Genomic DNA, 22623 nt, shown 5'->3' with positions numbered 1-22623 from the left:
AGCAAGATCTTTTTTAATCCACCTCCTAGAGTAATGAAAATAAAAACAAAAGTAAGCAAATGGGACCTAATTAAACTTAAAAGCTTTTGCACAGCAAAGGAAACCATAAACAAGACGAAAAGACAACCCTCAGAATGGGAGAAAATATTTGCAAATGAAGCAACGGACAAAGGATTAATCTCCAAAATATACAAATAGCTCATGCAGCTCAATTTCAAAAAAATAAACAACCCAATCAAAAAATGGAAGGATGACCTAAATAGACATTTCTCCAAAGAAGACATACAGATGGCCAAGAGGCACATGAAAAGATGCTCAACATCACTAATTAGTAGAGAAATGCAAATCAAAACTACAATGAGGTATCACCTCACACAGGTCAGAATGGCCATCATCAAAAAATCTACAAACAATAAATGCTGGAGACGGTGTGGAGAAAAGGGAACTCTCTTGCACTGCTGGTGGGAATGTAACTGATACAGCCACTATGGAGAACAGTATGGAGGTTCCTTTAAAAACTAAAAATAGAACTACCATATGACCCAGCAGTCCCACAACTGGGCATATACTCTGAGAAAACCATAATTCAAAAGTCACATGTACCCCAGTGTTCACTGCAGCACTATTTACAATAGCCAGGACATGGAAACAACTTAAATTTCCATTGACAAATGAATGGATAAAGAAGATGTGGTACATATATATAATGGAATATTACTCAGCCATAAAAAGGAACGAAACTGGGTCATTTGTAGAGATGTGTATGGACCTAGAGTTTGTCATACAGAGTGAAGTAAGTCAGAAAGAGAAAAACAAATATCATATATTAATGCATGTATGTGGAATCTAGGAAAATGGTACAGATGAACCTAGTTCGAGGGCAGGAATAGAGACGTAGATGTAGAGAATGGACATGTGGACACAGGGAGGGAAAGCAAGGGTGAGATGAACTGGGAGACTAGGTTTGACATAAATACACTACCATGTGTAAAATATTGGGTTGGGCCAACTTAATAGATAGCTAGTGAGAACCTCCGGTATAGCACAGGGAGCTCAACTCCATGCTCTGTGATGACCCAGATGGGTGGGATGGGGGGAAGTGGGTGGGAGGGAGGTCAAAGAGGGAGGGGATATATGTATACATATAGCTGATTCTCTTCATTGTACAGCAGAAATTAACACAACATTGTAAAGCAATTATACTCCAAAAAAAACCACGATGGGCAACAAAGAAAGTCTTATTCAGATTACTGAAACATTCAAATAGTGTAATTTATCAAAGTGAAAATAATGCTTTTTCCTTTAACCATGAAAATATCAACCTGCCCCTAAGAATAAAAATCACATATACAAAAATAGCTCTCTTATATAACTAACACTGTTCGAAGACCTTTAGTCTTTTAGACTTTCAAGTAAAACGGTGGTAGAACAATCAGGCAGCATCTTAATAAACAAGTAAAATAATATATGAAGTTTAGGAAACTGCAATTCCCCTGCTGCTTGTGGTGATAATGCCACATGATCTTTCAAAGGCAAAAGAAAAAATGAATATTCCTTTACCTTGTAAGATGGCAGGAAACACAAAATTCCTTGGCTCACAGTCTGGCACACAGATAACACAAGTGCTCCCACTTCATCCTGGAACTCAAATGTTTCCGTGTGCTGGAAGGTAGCACAGAGATTGCGACCCTTGGGGCCTGACCCAATGGTGCCAACCCAAACCTGGAATATAAATATGTCAGTATTAGAGTTATGCTTAAATGAGGCAGGCAAATTAGCATTTAATTTGGGAGCCTTAATTACGTGTATGTCAAAAAAAGATCAAGCAATGAGTTTAGAGAAAATTTACTTTTAAATTGTTGGGGATTTTTCCTATTATCTTTAATTAATTATATATAGATTTAATTTATGAAAGTTTTACTTTAGGCAGACCACTGAATTCTCTTAGGATGAAAGAAAAACAGGTTATATTTATGTATTTCCTCAATAGCTTTACAAAATTAAGCAGGTAACATTTTGTTAGATGATAGGAACAAATGAAATGAATAAATCAGAAATGAATCCAAAATAAGAGATGAGGGCTGGTACGATCTGCTATAGTTAAGTCTCTAAGATTCAATTATGACAGGAACTACTGTTTCACAAATTCCCTGATGCTCAAAGATCTATAGTCAGAAAATCAGACCCACCAAATTTTACAGTTATGTGCAATTCCTCTACATTCACATAGGTCTAACCTTAGTATAGCTAATTTGACTAAGAGAAAGTACAAATTTTATTAGTATTCTAAAGACAATACAAACACTTCAGATTGTTGAAAAATGTAATAGTCTTATATTTGGAAATGATATACAAGATTAGGTACATCTTGCAAGATGACATCTGATGGATACCAGTTTAATCAACTTTAAATCAAATGATCAACTAGTAATAAGACAAACTGACAGTATGTGTTTCTTGATATGATACAATGGGAAGTAACAATATCACTTATACAGTATTCTTACCAAACACTTTAACTTGAATCTTATCATGAGAAAACAATCAGAAAAATCCAGATTATAAAATATTCCTAAGGACAACTGGTGACTTGAATTCTTTAAAAATGTCATGAAAGACAGAAAAAATGGGCAAGAAAACTATTTTAAGGACTAAAGAGACATGAACTGGTGCAGCCACTATGGAAAACTGTATGGAGGTTCCTCAAAAAACTAAAAATAGAAATACCATATCATCCAGCAATTCCAATTCTGGGAGTATATCTGAAGAAAACAAAAACACTAATTTGAAAAGATACATGTACCCCAATATTCATAGTAGTGTTATTTCCAATAGCTAAAGATATGGAAGCAACCTAAATGTCCATCACAGATGAATGGATAAAGAAGATGTGGTATACGCACACAAACACACACACACACAATGGAAGAGTACTCAGCCATAAAAAAGAATGAAATCTTGCCATTTGCAACAACATGGATGGACCTGGAGGGTATTAGGCTAAGTGAAATAAGTCAGACAGAGAAAGACAAATACTGTATGTTATCACTTACATGTGGAATCTAAAAAATACAACACAAATGAATATAACAAAACAGAAAAGATTCCCAAATAGAACAAACTAGTGGTTACTAGTGGGGGGAAGGGCAAGATAGGGGTAGGGAATTAAGAGGTACAAACTACTATGTATAAAATAAATAAGCTACAAGGATATATTGTACCGCATAGGGATAATAGCCAATATTTTATAACTTTAAATGGAGTTTTTATAATCTATAAAAACTTCGAATCACTATGTTGTACACCTGAAACTAATATTGTAAATCAACTATACTTCAGTCTAAAATAAGAAAGAAAAAAAAAAACTAAAGAGACTTGAAAACCAAATGCAATATATAATACTTGACTGGATCCTGAATCAAGAATAAGAAAAATAAACAGGTATAAAAGACACATTGGGAGCATTCGGTGCCCTGAGAGTGAAGCTACAAGAGTGGACCTTTCTTGGGATAACCAAACCTACGCCAAGAGAACAGGCTAGAGAGGCAGTTCTGTGGTGTTCTTGGTCACACATTTATGGAGTTTCTGAACGGCAGTGGAGACTACTGCCAGGCACAGCACGACCTCTATGCAGACAAGTGAACTGTAGAAATTCATTACTACTCCACCAAGAAGCCCCCATAAGAGTGGCTAACCTGGACACAGAAGTGTTGAATTGAAACCCACAGAGCATTTTTTACAAGAGTTCTGACCTGGATGGGGTAAACCTCAGTGCACTTCCTTTCTATTGCCTCAGTATTACTGGATTGAAGAATTGCTGCTTCTTGTTAGGAGGTTCATTTCATTTCCCATTACTCCCAACTTCATACTCGAAAGCACTAAGAATTTCAAGTGGAGTATATTGAAGTAGACTCAGTTTCTTTGCATCATTTCTGTATTCAATTTTTAAAATTCTTTCATAACCCTATTGAGTGTTTTTTAACTAAATTAACATGGCTCAAATGAACTGTCCAGCTCCTGTGGAAGTCACTTACAAGAACATGAGATTTCTCATTACACACAATCCAACTAATGCAACCTTAAACAAATTTATACAGGAACTTAATAAGTATGGTTACCACAATAGTAAGAGTATGTGAAGCAACTTATGACACTACTCTTGTGGAGAAAGAAGGCATCCATGTTCTCGATTGGCCTTTTGATGATGGTGCACCATCATCTAACCAGATGGTTGATGACTGGTTAAGTCTTGTGAAAATTAAGTTTCATGAAGACCCTGGTTGTTGTATTGCCTTTCATTGTGTTGCAGGCCTTGGGAGAGGTCCAGTGCTTGTCGTCCTAGCATTAATTGAAGGTGGAATGAAATATGAAGATGCAGTACAGTTCATAAGACAAAAGCGGCATGGAGCTTTTAACAGCAATCAACTTTTGTATCTGGAGAAGTATCGTCCTAAAATGTGGCTGTGCTTCAAAGACTCCAATGGTCATAGAAACAACTGTTGCATTCAATAAAACTGGGGTGCCTGATGCCATTGCTTGGAAGTGGAACCTAGACAGACGGAATTTGTCGTACATGTTAGCCAGCACGTTGCCTTGGGAAAGTCTGATGAAACTTCCATAGGAGTGTCAAAAAGCAGTTTTACCAGGCCACAAGCCTGGCAGAATTGCAACCTCTATGTTTGGGTTATGATCAACCTACTTAGCCACTTAGCAAAGGATTCTTTCTGTTCAGCATTTAAAATGTGCTTATCGTTTGTACCAAATGACCTTTCCTGAAATCATGCAGTACTGAGTCATGCCTTTAAATCTGTTTCCATGCCAGAATCTTAGCAATATATAAGAAATTTAGAAAGACTAGGTGCCAAAATACCCAGCACAATACTTGTATATTTTTAGTATGATATAGAACTAAAATCCCAGGAACTATGAAAACTCTGGACCTTATGTGGTTTATTCCTTCCAGCATTTCCAACATAGAAAGTAGGGCCTATGAGGTTATTTGCTCACGATATGTTTACATCTTCCACGTTCATACCAGTATACATCAGATTTGCTTGTTTTTTTTTTTAATTAACCAAGTCTTACAGTGATTATTTAATGTCTTTCTATAAAACTCATTTTGTGCTGTTATAGAAAATCTACATTGTACGGAAGCACATGTCTTTAATGTCTCCAGACAAAAAAGCCTTACAGTTAATTTTAATGTTTGCACTTTGGGGTGTAACTTACAGGGAGGGCCTGAATAAAGAATGAGAGGGGGCTATTAAGTATTTTTAGTTAAATGTTGCCTTTGTCTTGTGCAGAACATGTAGAATATGTACTTTAATTTAGTAAATATTTTTTTAAAAGGTAGAAATACTTTGTTATTGTAGCTAAAACAATTCTTAATCATAAAATTTCTGAAATTCTTGTAATTTTTTTTCAAACTTATCTGAAGTTGTTTACCAACTTATTTTTGTTTGAAGTGTGATTCCCAACCTCTCTTGCCAAAAAAAAAAAAGTGGGTTTCTGCTAATGAATTGAGCAGACATTTAATGTTTTATGTCTTTTGAGCTGTGTAACTTAATATGTGGATACTTGACAATTTGTTTTATTATATAATTGATAAAATGGTGATGAGTATTAACGTTACCTCAACCATATATTTATACTGTCCCGGAACATGTGGTTATAGTTCTGTGGGAGAAATAATTTGTCAGTGTTCATCAGCTTGTAAAAATCTAGTGTGAGAGCTTAAACATTAAATGATGAAATGTATTTATCATCAAAAAAAAAAAAACAAAGATACATTGGGAATATCTGGAAAAATATAGATTCTATTGTATCAATATTAAATTGCTTGGATACGATCATGATACTGTGGTTATGCAAGATTATGTACTTGTTCTTGGGAGAAACATGCTAAACTAATTAAGGGCAAGGTGTCACTATGTCTACAAATTACTTTCTAATACCATAACCAAAATTAATGTAATCATCAACATTTTGCAATATTACTCTTCTCTTTCTTTGTCTCATATATATACAGATGCAAAATGTTAAAAACTGATGAATCTAGGTTAAGGGTATAAAGATATTCACTATATTAATACTATTTTTTCCATTTTTCAAGTTATAATTTTTTAAATAAAAATTTGGGGTGATCAATGAATGAATGAACAAACAAAATGTGACACACACACACACACACACACACACACACACAACTGGAATATTAGCCTTAAAAAGGAAGGAAATTCTGATTCATGTTACAACAAGGATGAACCTTGAAGACACCAGGCTAAGTGAAATAAACTAATCACAAAAACCTTGTGATTCCACTTACATGAGGTATTTAGAATAGTCAAATTCATAAAAACAAAAAGTGGAATGGTGGTTACCAGGGGCTGAGAGGAGGGGGGAATGGAGAATTGTTGTTTAAGAATAGAATTTCAGTGTTGCTAGATGAAAAAGCTCTAGAGATTGGTTATATACAACAGTGTGAATATACTTAACAAAACTGAACTATACACTTAAAAATGGTTAAGATGGTAAATTGTACAACATGTGTTTTTTACCACAATTAAAATAAAAAATAAACTTTTTAAAAGTTGGGGGAAATATTATAACAGAATCCAGCTGAACTAGCATTATTATTATTGTTAATTATTATTTAGCGACATTACAGGTTAAACGGGCTTTTGTGCACTAGATTGAGAACATAGAACCTATAATAACATTCTTTTGAAAAAATACATGCTGAATTTACTAATAACTTCCCATATATATATGAACCTCTAAGGAAAATATCTTGAAAATGTGCAAAATATATTTTTCCTTTGCTATACTGCTTATAGCAATGTTTCTACACAGGAGCATTCTGGATTTTGGAAAGCACAATCCTTGGTTATATAGGAGTTTAGCATTCAAGGCTCTCACCTACTAAATGCCAGTAATTTCCAAAAATACTTCTTGGTTGAAAACTACAGCTCTTTATAAAGAACTAGAATTGGGGCTTCCCTGGTGGTGCAGTGGTTGAGAGTCTGCCTGCCGATGCAGGGGACACGGGTTCGAGCTCTGGTCTGGGAAGATCCCACATGCCGCGGAGCGACTAAGCCCGTGAGCCACAATTACTGAGCCTGCGCGTCTGGAGCCTGTGCTCCGCAACAAGAGAGGCCGCGACGGTGAGAGGCCCGCGCACCGCGATGAAGAGTGGCCCCCGCTCTCCGCAACTGGAGGAAGTCCCCGCACAGAAACGAAGACCCAACACAGCCAAAAATAAATAAATAAATTTAAAAAAAAAAAAAAAAAAAGAACTAGAATTGTATTAGGCCCACAGGTGGTATTAAGCATGTAGCTAACCACTTTAAATTACTTTCTAAAAAGAAATAGCAGACTGACAAATGACAATTCAAACATTCTTAGGAAAATTAAAGTAACATTTACATGGTATTGTTATAAAAAATTAGAATCTGGGCTTCCCTGGTGGCACAGTGGTTAAGAATCTGCCTGCCAATGCAAGGGACAAAGGTTCGAGCCCTGGTCCAGGAAGATCCCACATGCCACAGAGCAACTAAGCCCGTGCGCCACAACTACTGAGCCTGTGCTCTAGAGCCCACAAGCCACAACTACTGATGCCTGTGCGCCTAGAACCCGTGCTCCACAACAAGAGAAGCCACGACAAAGAGAAGCCTGCACACCGCAACGGAGAAGCCCCCGCTCACCGCAACTAGAGAAGCCCACGCACAGCAACAACGACCCAACACAGCCAAAAATAAAAACAAACAAACGAATAAATAAATAAATAATAAAATTAAAATCTTAAGTCACAGGACTCATAAGAATACTTTTAATTCATTTCAGATATTCAAACGTGCTGAACACTTGCTAACTAATACCAGGTATTAATCTAGGTGCAGTGGAAAGATGAGGATGTAAAAATTAGAATAAGGATATACCATAGTCTAATGGAAAAGAAAAACACAAATAATTAAACAATCAGGAACTACAGTAAAAAAAAAAGTTGAATTTTTGTTTTCTTTTTAATTTTCATTAAAAAACTTAAAACTTATTTAAATAAGGAAATTGCAATACAGTCTTTGCCTTGAAAGTGTATATTTTTACTCACTGGGTTGAAGGAATGCTATTTATTGGTATTTCCTTTTGTTGACACTACCAAGTAGCTGACAAATTTTCCTTTATTCTAAAACTGAAATGTTGACTTTCCTATCAGGATTTGTTTTGCCAGTACTTCAGTTACCTTTTAATTTGTTTATAATTTTACTGAGGTAAAAAGACTAAGAGCCTTCAAAAAAAAACAACAACAAAAAACCTAACCTGTGAGTTATTAATGACATGATTAGCCTCCAGTTGGATAGTAAATGTAACACCAAGTTCTGATGAAAAGGATTTCATTGGTGATAATGTCCCAGATGTCAAAACAATCGTCCAAACCTTGCCATTAATATCTGAAAAGGCCTAAAAGGAAACAACATTAGATACATAAAATCATCTTTAAAACAGTCAAAAAAAACAGTCAAGCACATTTATTTAATTGTTGGTATTGAGCAAGAAGACAGAATTCTCATTTACAGCATGATATGCTTACCACAGCTGGATTTAAGCACCAAAAATTCAGCACATGAACTGCTGTTTTCTCTCGTAAACGTTTCTTATTTTTTGGTAGAACCAAGAACCCATTTTTATCTGAAGTATCAGTCTGATTTATCCAAGAATAAGTCTGTTGAATAGCGACTTTATAATCATCTGCAAATCTAAATGAAAATAAAATGGTAATTAAATGGGAAAATTTTAGATAACATTGTCCCCCACCAACAACCCACACCACTAAATTCAGTAATCCTGATAGAACTAAGGCATTAAACCTTAGAGTCAGTCCTCCCTTATAGAGGTTAGATATCACTTAAATATCACCCTTTATCACTTCCCATCCCTATGTTCAAACATTACATAAATCATGGCAGAGCCAGAATTAAAATGCAAGCCTCCTAACTCCTAGTTCAGAGCTCTTTGCATTCTATGATACATCATTAATTATAAAATAGTTAACAGTATTATTGTTAAAGAAACTAAAAAGTGGGTTAAACTTTTTTATTGCATGAGAAAATAGAAAGACAATTTTTACTGAAAGTTTAGGAAACTAATTTTTAAGTTCCTTTAAAATGTGGATCTCAGTCTTCATCTATTTTTAGTGAAAGTACTAAACCAGATGATCTCCATGATCCCATCCAGCTTATAATTTCTCTCAATAAGAGGCTATAAACACTTAAGCTTAAACAGAATGAAATTTGGTATTCTCTACCATGTCCTCACAGTAATACTGACTGTTAATTTTACCCTTAGAGAGATCAGAATTCAAAGTTCAAGTCAGGAACCCTGCACTATGTGGAGGGAATTTTATAAAAATACTGGGAGCTAGAAACTATAAAACTCTTAGAAGAAAACATAGGGGAAAATCTTCATGACATCATATTTGGCTATGTTCAACGGATCCCAAAAGCACAAGCAATAAAAGAAAAAAAAATTGATAAACTGGACTGCATCAAAATTTCAACTTTTGTGCATCGAAGAATACTATCAAGAGAGTGAAAAGAGAACCCACAGAATGGGAGAAAATATTTGTAAAGCAAATATCTGATAAAGGATTAATATGCAGAATAACTCCTACAACTCAACAACAAAACCCCCATTCAAAAATGGACAAAGGACTTGAGTAGACACTTCTCCAATGAAGATATAGAAATGGACAATAAGCACATGAAAAGATGCTCAACATCTCTAGTCATTAGGGAAGTGTAAATCAAAACCATAAGGAGGGCTTCCCTGGTGGCGCAGTGGTTAAGAATCTGCCTGCCAATGCAGGGGACACGGGTTCGAGCCCTGGTCCGGGAAGATCCCACATGCCGCAGAGCAACTAAGCCCATGCACCACAACTACTGAGCCTGTGCTCTAGAGCCCGTGAGCCACAACTACTGAAGCCTGTGTGCCACAACTACTGAGCCTGCGCTGTAGAGCCCAGGAGCCACAACTACTGAAGCCCGCGCGCCTGGAGGCCATGCTCTGCAACGAGAGAAGCCACCACAATGAGAAGCCCACGCACCGCAACAAAGAGTAGCTCCCGCTCGCCGCAACTAGAGAAAAGCCCATGCGCAGCAATGAAGACCCAATGCAGCCAAAAATAAATTAATTAATTAAAAAAAAAAAACCATAAGGAGATACCACTTTATACCCATTAGGATGGCTATGCTCCAAAAAACAAAAAATAACAAGTATTGGCAAGGATGTAGAGAAATTGGGAACTCTTGTGCATAACTATGTGAATCTAGAATGTGCAGCTGCTATGAAAAATAGCACACTGGCTCCTCAAAAAGTTAAATACAGAATTACCATATAATTCTGCAATTCTACTGCTAGGTATGTACCCAGAAGAACTGAAAGCAGGAACTCAAACAGACACTAGTACATCAATGTTCACTGCAGCATGATTTACAATAGGCAAAAGCTAGAAACAATACAAATGTCTATCAATGTAAGAATGGATAAACAAAACGTGGTATATATACACATGGAATATTATTCAGCCATAAAAAGGAATGACATATGTTACAACATGGATTTAAGCTTGAAAACATTAGATTGTATGATTCCACTTATATGAGACACCCAGAAAGGGAAAATCCACAGAGATGAAAGTAGGATAGAGGTTACCAAAGGCTGTGGTGAGAGGGAAATGGAAGATACTGTTTCATGGGTATAGAGTTCCTGTTTGGGATGATGAAAAAGTTCTAGAAATTGACAGTGGTGGTAGTTGTACAACAATGTGAACATACTTAATGCTATTAAAATGTACACTTAAAAATGGTAAATTTTATATTGTGTATATTTTACCATAAAAAAACACTTAAAAAAATACTGGAACCAGGTAGTACTATAACTTAAGGAGTAGTGTGTGGGGAGTTGACTGCTTTTCATTTCCCACATTTCATTAAATAGAGGATTTACAGAATAAGAAAGACTTTCTGACACTGGAAGAAACATATCTAGATTATACTTAAAAGAAAACTTAAATTTAGTCTTAGAGGACTTTAATGCTGAACTAATTAATTGTATTTATTTACTGGTTTCAATACTCATTTTCATTAATAAAAAATAACATCAATTGACTGAGTCTGTGCCAGTAAGTAAGAGCAATATTTATACCACTTGTTTATCACTATCCCATGTACTCATATAAAATTAGTAGGTATTAAACACATGCTAGCACTCAATAAGGCTAATATTTTTAAGAGGCAGAATACAGACCAGATTATCTTCACTTACCTGCTATTTTGCCTAAAAAGATAGTCAAGCACCATAAAAAGTCCTTTGAGCATTATTTGAGTTGAAGCACTAATAATAGGTACTTCTATTGCCTCCTCTTTACCATGAACTGATGAGACTTTTTCTTCTTTTTGAAGGATAGCAGAAAAATGTCCCTATAAGGAATTACCATATTAAGTGTACGGGGCGGGGGAGGGAAAGAGGGGGAAAACAAAATTCTTAAAACTGTAATAAAACCCAAATGAAATATACATTGAAATTTTAGTCAAACATTAATACACAAATGCTAACAATATATTTTGAATTCCCATATATTCTCAAATTCTCTTCAAAGACTTATTTAAATAAGAAGTTACACATTTAGGAGGTTCATTACTTCTTCAGGCAATTAGGGTTTTATTCAGTGCCCTTCAAAAGCAATGAACTAAATAAAAATGTACCAAATAGTTTTTAAAAAGCTTAAAAGATTTGATATTCCACTTAAATGCCTGAATTATTTCCAGGGAGTACTCTGATGCTGAGAATAATATGACTATGTGACAAGCAAAAGTAAAAGAACAACTCAAAGAAAGAATACATGCTAGATACAAAATGTATGCTAACTGGCTGATTAGTTTTTACATGGCTCATAAGCTTAAATACAAATAGAAGTATGGATATTAAGACAAAATAATAAAACAGAAAAGTATGTTTTCCCAGACTGTGAAACAGAAAACCCTGAATATTGAAGCAATAAAAGATACTGGTGACAACTCTGATGTTTGACAATAAAATGTGTGTTCAATGAAAATAAAATGGGGAAATAGTTAAGATAAATAAGACAGATAAATTTCAATATTCAGATATATTGTGAAATAATCGACATTTAAAAAAGTAAAATTAGTCTCCACTGAACAAAACTTCAAAGGATACAAATATATTTTTCAAAAAGAACAAAGAACAAAAAAGACAACATGAACTTAGAAAAAACATTCGGCACTTACAAATTATTAATGATATTAATTGAAAAACAAGTATTAAATTTGTTCTTTTTAAAAAATCAAGTTCCCTGAGAAAACACCTTAAAGGAAGGCTACTATTCCTCTCCAACCTGCAGACAACTGGCAATATTACTCTGTAAAACTACAGAACTTCTGAACTCCTGAAGGTAAGGCACTGGAATAAAAACAACAGGACTGAATGACATTCTACATATTGAACCATGAGACAACTCCAAGGCTACTTCCGGCTAGGTTACCTAAACAATGAAAGCTGGGTTTATAGACAAATAGAAAACTAAGCAAATGGGGAAACACACACATAGACACAGACAGGTAATTATTACTTCATAGAAACCTAGAGTTGTATTAAAAATTTAATCAAGTAAGTTACAAGAGATGACTATCATAAACTATGATAATATATATACATAGTGATATGCACACTGAATAGTAATATAAATATGCTGAGAAAATGGAGAGTGAAGAAAGGGAAAGAGGGAGGGAGGAAAAGGAGAAAGGGAGGGACAGAGAGGAAAAGAGAGGGTGAGTATGAGAGTGTGTGTGTGTGTGTGTGTGAGAGAGAGAGAGAGAGAGAAAAGTGGGTGTGTGTAAAGGAGCTAAATCATCATCATACTTAATAGGAAGTCAATAGAGAATATCAAAAATTGAAAACTCGAAAGTAGCAGAATCCACATGTTATTTAGAAAATTGGGTTAAATATCAGAGGAAGCCACTACAGGAGTTAAAAGAGCCACCGAGAATGAAAATTGGGACAGAGGAGTGGCGCAAATGAATGCTTTTCTTGATAGTAGTAACTGACTTTTAAATTATGTTCATATGTTGCTGTGGTAAAATTAACTTGTAAAAAATTTAGTAATCACAACGATGAATTTCTTAAGATCAAAGGAAATTTCCTTAACCTAATTTTAAAAATAACTAAAAATCCTACAGCATCTACGGAATGAGAAAAAGTATTTGCAAATCATATATCCAATACATTGTTCATATCCAGAATACATAAAGAACTTACAGTCAACAATAAAAGACAACACAATTTCAAAACGGGCAAAGGATTTGAATATAGATTTCTCCAAAGAAGATATATAAATGGACAATAAGCAGTTGAAAAAATGCTTGGCATTATGAGTCTTTAGGGAAATGAAAATCAAATCACATGAAGATACCACTTCATTCCCCCTGGGAAGATTATAATAAAAAAGAGATAATAACAAGTGTTGGTGAGGATGTGGAAGAAATTAGAATCCTCATACATTATTGATGGAATTGTAAAATGGTACAGCCCCTTTGGAAAAGCTTGGCAGTTCCTCAAAATGTTAAACATAGAGTTACCATATGGACCAGCAATTCTATTCTTAAGTATATACCCAAGAGAACTGAAAATACATATCCACACAAAAATCTGTCTATGAATGGTCATAGCTGCATTGTTTATAACAGCCAAAAAGTAGAAACGACTGATAATGGATAAATAAAATACAGTATATTCATAAAATATAATATTATTTGGTAATAAAAAGGAATGAAGTATTGATAGATGAACCTACAACATAGATGAACCTTGAGAACATTATGCAAAGTGAAAGAAGGCAGTCACAAAACACCACATATCGTGTTGCCATTAACATAAAATGTCCAGAATAGGTAGATCCACAGAAACAGAAAGTAGATTAGTGGTTTCCAGGATCCCGGGTAGGAGGAAATGGGAGTGACTAATTGCTAATGGGTACAAGGTTTCTTTCTGAGGTGATAAAAATGTTCTGAAATTAGACAGCAGTGGTAGTTGCACAACTCTATGGCTACATGGAAAACCACTGAATTGTATACTCTAAAAGGGTAAATGTCATGGCATGTGAATTGTATCTCACTGTTAAAAAAAATTTTTTTTAAATACAGCAGACATATTGCTAAATGGTGTAATACTAGTAATACAGTCCTTTTAAAGTAAGCAACAAGATCAGGATGTCTTTTTACTGTGATGAACCATGTACTGAAAGTTTAAGCTAGCAAAGTAAGAAATGAATAAAATGTGAAGGAAATGGAAAGAAAGAAAATAGTCATATTCATAGACAGGATGACTGTCTACATAGAAAATTTAATAATCTATAGATGAACCTATAGGATAGTCCAACAAAGTGATTATAAGAATCAACTACCATCCTTATACACCAATAACAATTAGAAAATGCAATTTTTTGAATTATACCATTTGAAAAAGAAACAAACTTTAACTTACTCAGGAATAAACCTAACCAAAAGTACCTAAAACTTTCAAAAATTATAAAATTTTATTGAAAGATATATAGAAAGAGATAATAAATTATTAGAATTCTATCTTGTTCATGAATGGAAAAACTTCATATTGTAAAGTCAATTCTTTCTAAATTAATCCGTAAATTCAACACAATTCCAGTCAAAATTCCAACAGAATTGTTCATAGAAATTTATAAGCTAAGTCTAAAATTCAGATGGCAGAGTAAGGCGAAGAACAGCCAGGATCATTCCAAAGGAAAATCATGTGAGGAGATATGCCCTACCATGCATCAGCATTTTTCTAATGCTACAGTGATTAACAAATAGGATAGCTTAGAGAAACAGAATCAAAGAACACAATAGAGTCCAGAAATAAGCTTATACATAAACGAAAATCAGATATGTGGCATTACAAATCAGAGTGAAGTGGATGGATAATTTAGTAAATGATGCTGAGAAAATCCATACAGGAAATAAAATGGATTACATATCTCACAACATAAACAAAAATGAATCCCAGGGTGATTGAAAACATTTATTAAAAAAAACTTTAACACTTTTAGAAGAAAATGTTGCATAGCGTTAAGAAAAGCTTGCTTAAACTCAAATATCACAATTCATAAAAGAAAAAACAATAATACATTTGAATGCACTAAAATTAAAAAACTTATAAAAAACCACCATAAACAAACCATAGATACAAGAATATACATGTAATACAATAAGCAACAAAGAATTAATATTTACTATATATAATGGAAACAATCAGAGATACATACAAATATATATTTTCAAGGATGTTCATATCAGAACCTTTTCTTATTCTGGGAAAACTGGCAACAACCTGTATTTCAACTGCCAGATTACTCAAATAATTTAGAATATGTGCACTCACAAAAACGCTGCACTGCAACTAAGAATCATGCAAAAGAATTTCTATTAAAATAGGGAAGTACTCATATTACTAAATGAAGAGGTAAAAATAAATATGTATCATGTCAAAAATTTATGTTAAGCGAATATATGCATAGAAGAAGACATAGGTAGACACAAATCTAAAAGTTAATAATCATTTTTAAGTTTACGAGTTTTTTTTTTCCCTCCGTACCTTTCTGTATTTTCCAAGTTTTTTCCTTTGACATACATTTTATTTGTACATTTTTTATAGAGTGCACTAATCTTAAGTGTATAGGTCACTAAACACAAGCACATACACACACACACACACACACACTTGTGTGTGTGATTTTAAGTCAGGATTCAAAACATTCCTCAAATCCCAGAAAGTTCCCTTGTGTCCCTTCTCAGCCCAAACTACTCCTTATCCCTGCACAGTGGTAACCAGTATTCTGACTTCTATTAGCATAATTATGTTTGTCTGTTCTTAAATTTCATAAAAATGAAATCATACAGTTTGTACTCTTTTGTGCTGGTTTCTCTTATGCAACTTTATGTCTGTAAGATTCATTCATATGGTTGTGGTGGCAGTGGTTCATTTTGTAAATTGCTGTATAGTAGTCTACTGTATGAATATCCCACAATTTATTTAACCCATTTTACTGTTGATATGAAAAGTCTTTAGAATGCCAAAAGTTTATGCAAAAAAATGAAAAAGTGTTATATGAAAAAATACTTATGATACATTGCACTTTAAAAATTCAGGGCAAAAATTATAAGTACAGTCTGATTAAAATATATTTTTAATACTCATATGCCCATAATGCTAGTTCATGTTAGCAACAGTTCTTACTTTTGGTTCAAAAACCTCTTTAAAACTATATGAGGAAAACTATAAAACTCTGATAAAAGAAATCAAAGATCTAAATAAATGGAGAGATACTCCATGTTCATGGAAAGGAACACTCAATATTGTTCAGATGTCAGTTCTTCCCAGATTGATTTACAGATTTAATGCAGTCCCAATCAAAATCCCACCAAGTTACTTGGTGGATACTGACAAACGGATTCTGACACAGAAAGCTCGGTGTCTGTGCACCGTGCCAAACTGAATCTCGAAGATAAGAGTTTTAGGTGAAGTAGAAGAGGATAGCTTTATTGCTTTGCCAGTCAAAGGGAGATACAGCAGGCTCATGCCCCTGAAAAACTGTGTCACCCAACCCCTGAGGATTTGGTGAGGGGTTTTATAGCAATAGTTCAAGGATGGGGTTGCTGACAAGATTAGGGTGTGTGCAGGGCCTGTACTCCTTTGATCTCGTCTCAGGTGGTCTCCTCATCTTGATTAGCTTCTCTGGTTCCTTTAATCTTGCCTCCGGTAGTTTCTTGGCTTCTCCTCCCTTGTCTCTGTATCCCCTCCCTTCCCTAGCAACTGTTCCAATCTGCCCTTTGGAACCCAGGGAAGGTCATGGAGGCTGGAGTCTGTTCCCTATATACAAGAAATGGGGGACAGAAAGGCTTCCATGCCCAGGAGCCCCACAGGGGCTCAGTTTCAATTCTAAGTTTATATGGAAAGATGAAAGACTCAGAATAGCAAACACAATGCTGAAGAACAAAGTCAGAGGACTGACACTACCTGACTTCAAGACTTACTATAAAGCTACAGTAATCAAGACAGTGTGGAACTGATGAAGGAACAGACAAGTATATCAATGGAAAAGAATAGAGAGCCCAGAAATGGGCCAACACAAATATAGTCAACTGATCTTTTGTCAAAGGAGCAAAGATAATCCAATGGAGAAAGGATGGTCTTTTCAACCAACGGTGACAGAGTAACATCTACATCCAAAGAAATGAATCTAGACACAGAACTTACACCCTTCACAAAAATTAACTGAAAATGGACCACAGACCTAAATGTAAAATACAAAACTATAAAACTTGTAGAAGAAAAGATAGGAGAAAATCTAGGTGACTTTGGGTTCGGTGATGAATTTTTAGTTGCAACACCAAAAGCAGGATCCATCAAAGAAAAAAATTTGAACTTTATTAAAACTAAAAACTTATGCTCTATGAAAGACTCCGTTAATAGGATGAAAAAACAAGCCACAGGCTGGAAGAATATATTTGCAAACACATATCAGATGAACATCTTGTATACAAAATACCCAAAGAACTCTTAAAACTCAACAATAAGAAAACAAACAACTCAATTAAAAAGTAGGCAAAATATCTGAAGAGATACCTCACCAAATAAAATATGTAGATGGAAAATAAGCATGTGAAAAGATGCTCCACATCATATGTCATTAGGGAAATGTAAATTAAAACAACAGTGAGATACTACTACATATCTATTAGAATGGCTAACATTCAAAGCACTGACAACACCAAATGTTGGCAAGGATGTGGAACAACAGGAACTCTTATTCACTACCTGTGGGAATGTAAAATGGTACAATCACTTTGGAAGATAGTTTAGCAGTTTATTGCAAGCTAAACATAGTCTTACCATACAATCCAGCAATTGTGCTCCTAAGTATTTATCCAAATGAGCAGAAAGTATGTCCATACAAAAACATGCACACAAATGTTTATAGCAGCTTTAGTCATAATTGCTGAAACTTGGAAACCACCAATATGTCTTTCAGTAGGTAAATGGATAAACAAACTGTGGTACATATATACAATAAATATAGTTCAGAAATAAAAAGGAATGAATTATCAAACCACAAAAAGACATGGTGGAACCTTAAATGTATACTGTTAAGTGGAAGAAGTCAGTCTAAAAAGACCACATACTGTATGATTACAACTATATAACGTTCTGGAAAAGGCAACACTATGGAGTCAGAAAAACAAAAAAATCAGTGGTTGCCAGAGGTTCAGCAGAGGAAATAAAGCATGTTGAAAGGATGAATAAGTGCGACACAGAAGATTTTTAAGGCAATGAAAGTATTCTGTACGATACTGTAACGGTAGATACCTGACTTTATGTTTTCATAACAACTCATAGAACTGTACGTACAACACAAAAAGTATACCCTAACATAAACTATGGACTTTAGTTAAAAATAATGTAACCAATATTGGTTCAATTGTAATAAATGTACTACTATTGCAAGATGTTAATAATAAGAGAATCTATAGTATCTGTGAATATGTGTGTGGTTGGGGGTGGTGGTATATGAGAATTCTGTCCTTTTTGCTCACTTTTTCTATAAACCTATAACAACCACTTTAAAAGTAAAGTCAATTAATATAAATAAATAAGAACAAAAAGAGAAAGTAAAAACATTCTCACCTGCAAAAAACACAAAAAAACAACCCCAAACAAACACTCTTTTGAGAATAATGTAAGTCATGAAGGTTCTATCCAGAAAAACGTACAAAAGTAAATACTCATAAAATTTTGAATGTAATTTCATAAGGCTCACAGTATCCCACAGCCCACCCATAATCTCTATATACCCAGGTTTATAACCTCTAAGTTAAGGAGAATAAAACATGAATTTCTTATCTTTTTATTTTCCAAATTTTTAACTTTTACAATTGACAAAATATTTACAACCTAAAAATACTGACTTCTTTTAGCTTTAAACAAAGCAATTAATTCCGTATTAATTAAGCCGTATATCCTTCAAACTAATAATGCTACTTTTTCATCCATAATTTATGCCATCACTTAAAGATTATCAAACTTACATAATAAAATAAAATTTTGAAACAATTAATTGCTACTTTTTTTTTTTTACTCTGGATTAACTATTCACTATTAAGTCATTTCTAATTCACTAAATAAATTTCACAGGTAGAAAAAAAAACTTACCTGCAAAATGGGAAAAGTAGCAGTGGTTATGCCCATTTTGTATAAATTTAAGAGCATTTCACTTCCACTCCATACCTTACAGGATGATTCATAACCCCTTTCCACAAGATGTTCAGAGTTTGCTTCTAACCAACTGGAATAAAATAAAACAATTCCATCAACCAGTATCATCCTTATGTGCACTACTTCAACAGAGCAAAGAAAATGTGATACATTGATCTGTATTCCTTGAAGCTCTGAGCACATATATGTAGGTTAATTAAGACATTTTTAAATAGCATGCATGGGGCTTCCCTGGTGGCGCAGTGGTTGAGAGTCTGCCTGCCGATGCAGGGGACACGGGTTCGAGCCCTGGTCTGGGAGGATCCCATGTCCCGCGGAGCAGCTGGGCCCGTGAGCCACAATTACTGAACCTGCGCGTCTGGAGCCTGTGCTCCGCAACGGGAGGGGCCGCGATGGTGAGAGGCCCGCGCGCCGCGATGAAGAGTGGCCCCCACTTGCCACAGCTGGAGAGGGCCCTCGCACAGAAACGAGGACCCAACACAGCCATAAATGATAAATAAAATAAATAAAAAATAAAATAAAAAAAGACAAAACTGTAGTTCCCAGAGGCTCTCATTATAAAAAAAAAAAAATAGCATGCATGTTTCATATTGCAAAATAAATATACAGCTAAAAAAGTAAGCTTTTACTCAAAAAAGAGAAAGATGCGTGTGATTCCCCATTTGTGTTTTGTGGATTCACGCTGCTTTACTTGTCTGTCTCTCCAACTGACAGTTAGGTCTTAGGAGCTTATCCCAAATGCACATAAAAGGAAATACAAAAAAGCCTAATAGGGACTTCCCTGGTGGCACAGTGGTTAAGAATCCACCTGCCAATGCAGGGGACATGGGTTCGAGCCCTGGTCTGGGAAGGTCCCACATGCTGCGGGGCAACTAAGCCTGCACGCCACAACTACTGAGCCTGCACTCTAGAGCCCATGAGCCACAACTACTGAGCTTGCATGCCACAATTACTGAAGCCCGCGTGCCTAGAGCCCGTGCTCCGCAACAAGACAAGCCACCTCAGTGAGAAGCCCGCGCACCACAACCAAGAGTAGTCCATGCTCGCCGCAACTAGAGAAAGCCCGCGTGCAACAACGAAGACCCAATGCAGCCAAAAATAAAATAAATAAATAAAAATTTAAAAGCCTAATAAAAAGATTATAGTGTTAAATATTAATACAAAAAAGAGAATTACTAGAAAATATATTCATTTATATACACACACACACACACACACACACACACACACACACACACACAGACATTTGTACCTTCAATGAGTGCTTAAATGCCTATATTATGCCAGACACTATACTGGATAGTGGAAATACAGCAGTAAATAAAATAGGCAAGGTCCTTATTCTCATGGAAATTAGATTCTACTAACAGAGACAGAAATAAACTTAGAAACAAATCCATGAACAAGAAAATATCAGGTAGTGACAGTGATATAATGAAAATAAACTGGATTAATGTAATCTAACTGCTACTTTAATTTCAATGTCAAGGAAGCTCTTCTTGAGGCGACATATATTCTAACTGAATACACAGCCAAGTAAATAAATAAATAATTTTAAAAATAAATAAATAAAATACTAAATCTATTATTTTACAGTATTGAAACCTTGGTTAAATGAAACTCATCAAACCAGAATCCTACTCAAACTGTAGGATAAAGCGATAAAATAAAGCCATGGTCCAGAATTTTAAAATATGTTAATTAAAACCATGTTTAGTTAATGTTCAGCCCAATATCCTACACACATCCTATGGGACTATTAAATTATCCTGCTAAATTAGGAATAAGATTCACAATTATCAATTTTAAAAATCAGTTACGTTCACTATATTCTTTTGAATAAGACAAAAGTTTGGACTAGCCTATCTCTACCTTTAATGGGCAAACAACAATCCATTTCCCAAGTGGCCTGGTCAAAGTTTACTAATTGTAAAATACTTGGCACAATAAAACATGTTTTTAATACAAAGGCAGCACAAATGACACTGAAAGACAAATGTTCTTACTTAATGAGGCTATAGCACACAGCTCGCAGGGGTTCATGGTCTTTCTTCCTTATGTTATTGTTAACCAGACTATCTAGTTCATCCCGAGCAAACCGAAGCTGAACTTCCGTTACACTGTAACTTGCTGATTCCCGAGCACAGTCCTCAATGTTATGAGCTTCATCTAAAATGACAACCTGTTCTTTCAGACTGATATCCATCTATAAGATAAAAGAGTTCTCCTGTAAAACATTCAGCAAAATGGATTTAACAGCAATAGGCAAGATATTTCATTTAAAAATTCACACTATAGGCCAATATCACAAGTCCAACTATATAAGCAACTGATTCTCAGTCTTACAATTTTAAAGCACTTAGGCCAACCAAATATCAGCTCAGCATTACAGTTTTCCATTTTTCACTCTCAAAATACTTGTAAACCTATCAACCAAAATAATATGTGTTAAGCGAGCCAGATCAACGTATGGCTGGTTACACAAAGTGGTATAAGGGATCTCCAACATAATATAAAAAGCAGAATAAAAAAAAAAACCTTGAAAACTAAAATAACAACACAAGATTCAAAAGACTCTCAAAATACTAATACAATATAGTATGTATCTATTTCATTTCAGTCTCTTCTGCAACCCTTTTGAGAAGTGCTCTTCCCCAACTCCCATGTGATGTTTGCAGGACTGTTAATCTGTTAATCAAGGGACATCACCACTCTCACAATGTGGGGAGACTCAGAACCCAGGCTTGTCAATTAAATCAAGTATTCCATCCGTCTATGGTCACAGTGACTGCTTCAAGAATGGGTATGAGATCCAAGCTAGGCCAATCAGGGTAATTATGGGTGACTAATGTGAAATCATATTCTTTTTTCCAGGTTACCTGGCTGGAAAAAAGCTAGCTGATTATGGTTATCTTTGTTCCTACTGGGAAGAACTTGCCTGATTACAAAGTCATCACGATAAAGAGTCAAGTATTTTTTTTTAAGCTCTATTGAAGCTGGGTTTGTGTCAAATGCAATTGAAAGAGTCCTAACTAATACAAAATGTCACAAAGCAATTGCCACTGAGTTATTCTGAGGAAATAATAATATACAGAGGGCTGTAGATGGCTGAGAAAGAACCATAAAAGAGTAGGAAATATACTGGGGTTTAAAAGATGAGCAGGATTTGGATTTGGATACACAAAGAGAGAGTAGGGCAATTCAATATAGGTGTAATCAAAAGCAGAGATACAGGAAAGAACAAGGTATCCTCAGGGGACCTTGAGG

General features: G+C 34.9%; 1 protein-coding gene and 1 pseudogene across 6 annotated transcripts in view; one reads left to right on the top strand and one right to left on the bottom strand.

Annotated features, from left to right (window-relative positions):
- BRIP1 (BRCA1 interacting protein C-terminal helicase 1) overlaps nucleotides 1-22623 on the bottom strand; it is a 194420-nt gene that overhangs the window by 99560 nt on the left and 72237 nt on the right. For all 6 annotated transcript variants that reach the window (XR_005018013.1, XM_036838330.1, XM_036838329.1 and 3 more), the window contains 6 exons: nucleotides 21363-21562; nucleotides 19294-19426; nucleotides 11320-11474; nucleotides 8588-8753; nucleotides 8317-8457; nucleotides 1561-1722 (listed from right to left, as the gene is read on the bottom strand). Coding sequence is in view for 5 of the 6 variants with exons in the window: in XM_036838330.1 (XP_036694225.1) it covers nucleotides 1561-1722; nucleotides 8317-8457; nucleotides 8588-8753; nucleotides 11320-11474; nucleotides 19294-19426; nucleotides 21363-21562 (957 nt within the window). In the remaining variant the exon portion in view is untranslated. The remainder of the gene's footprint in view (nucleotides 1-1560; nucleotides 1723-8316; nucleotides 8458-8587; nucleotides 8754-11319; nucleotides 11475-19293; nucleotides 19427-21362; nucleotides 21563-22623) is intronic.
- On the top strand, nucleotides 3993-4547 carry LOC118887485 (annotated as a pseudogene).

The sequence above is a fragment of the Balaenoptera musculus genome, chromosome 20, assembly GCF_009873245.2.
Source record: "Balaenoptera musculus isolate JJ_BM4_2016_0621 chromosome 20, mBalMus1.pri.v3, whole genome shotgun sequence".
Lineage (NCBI taxonomy): Eukaryota > Metazoa > Chordata > Mammalia > Artiodactyla > Balaenopteridae > Balaenoptera > Balaenoptera musculus.
The sequence above is the reverse complement of the archived record's forward strand: the minus strand, read 5'-3'. Positions and strand labels throughout refer to the sequence as shown.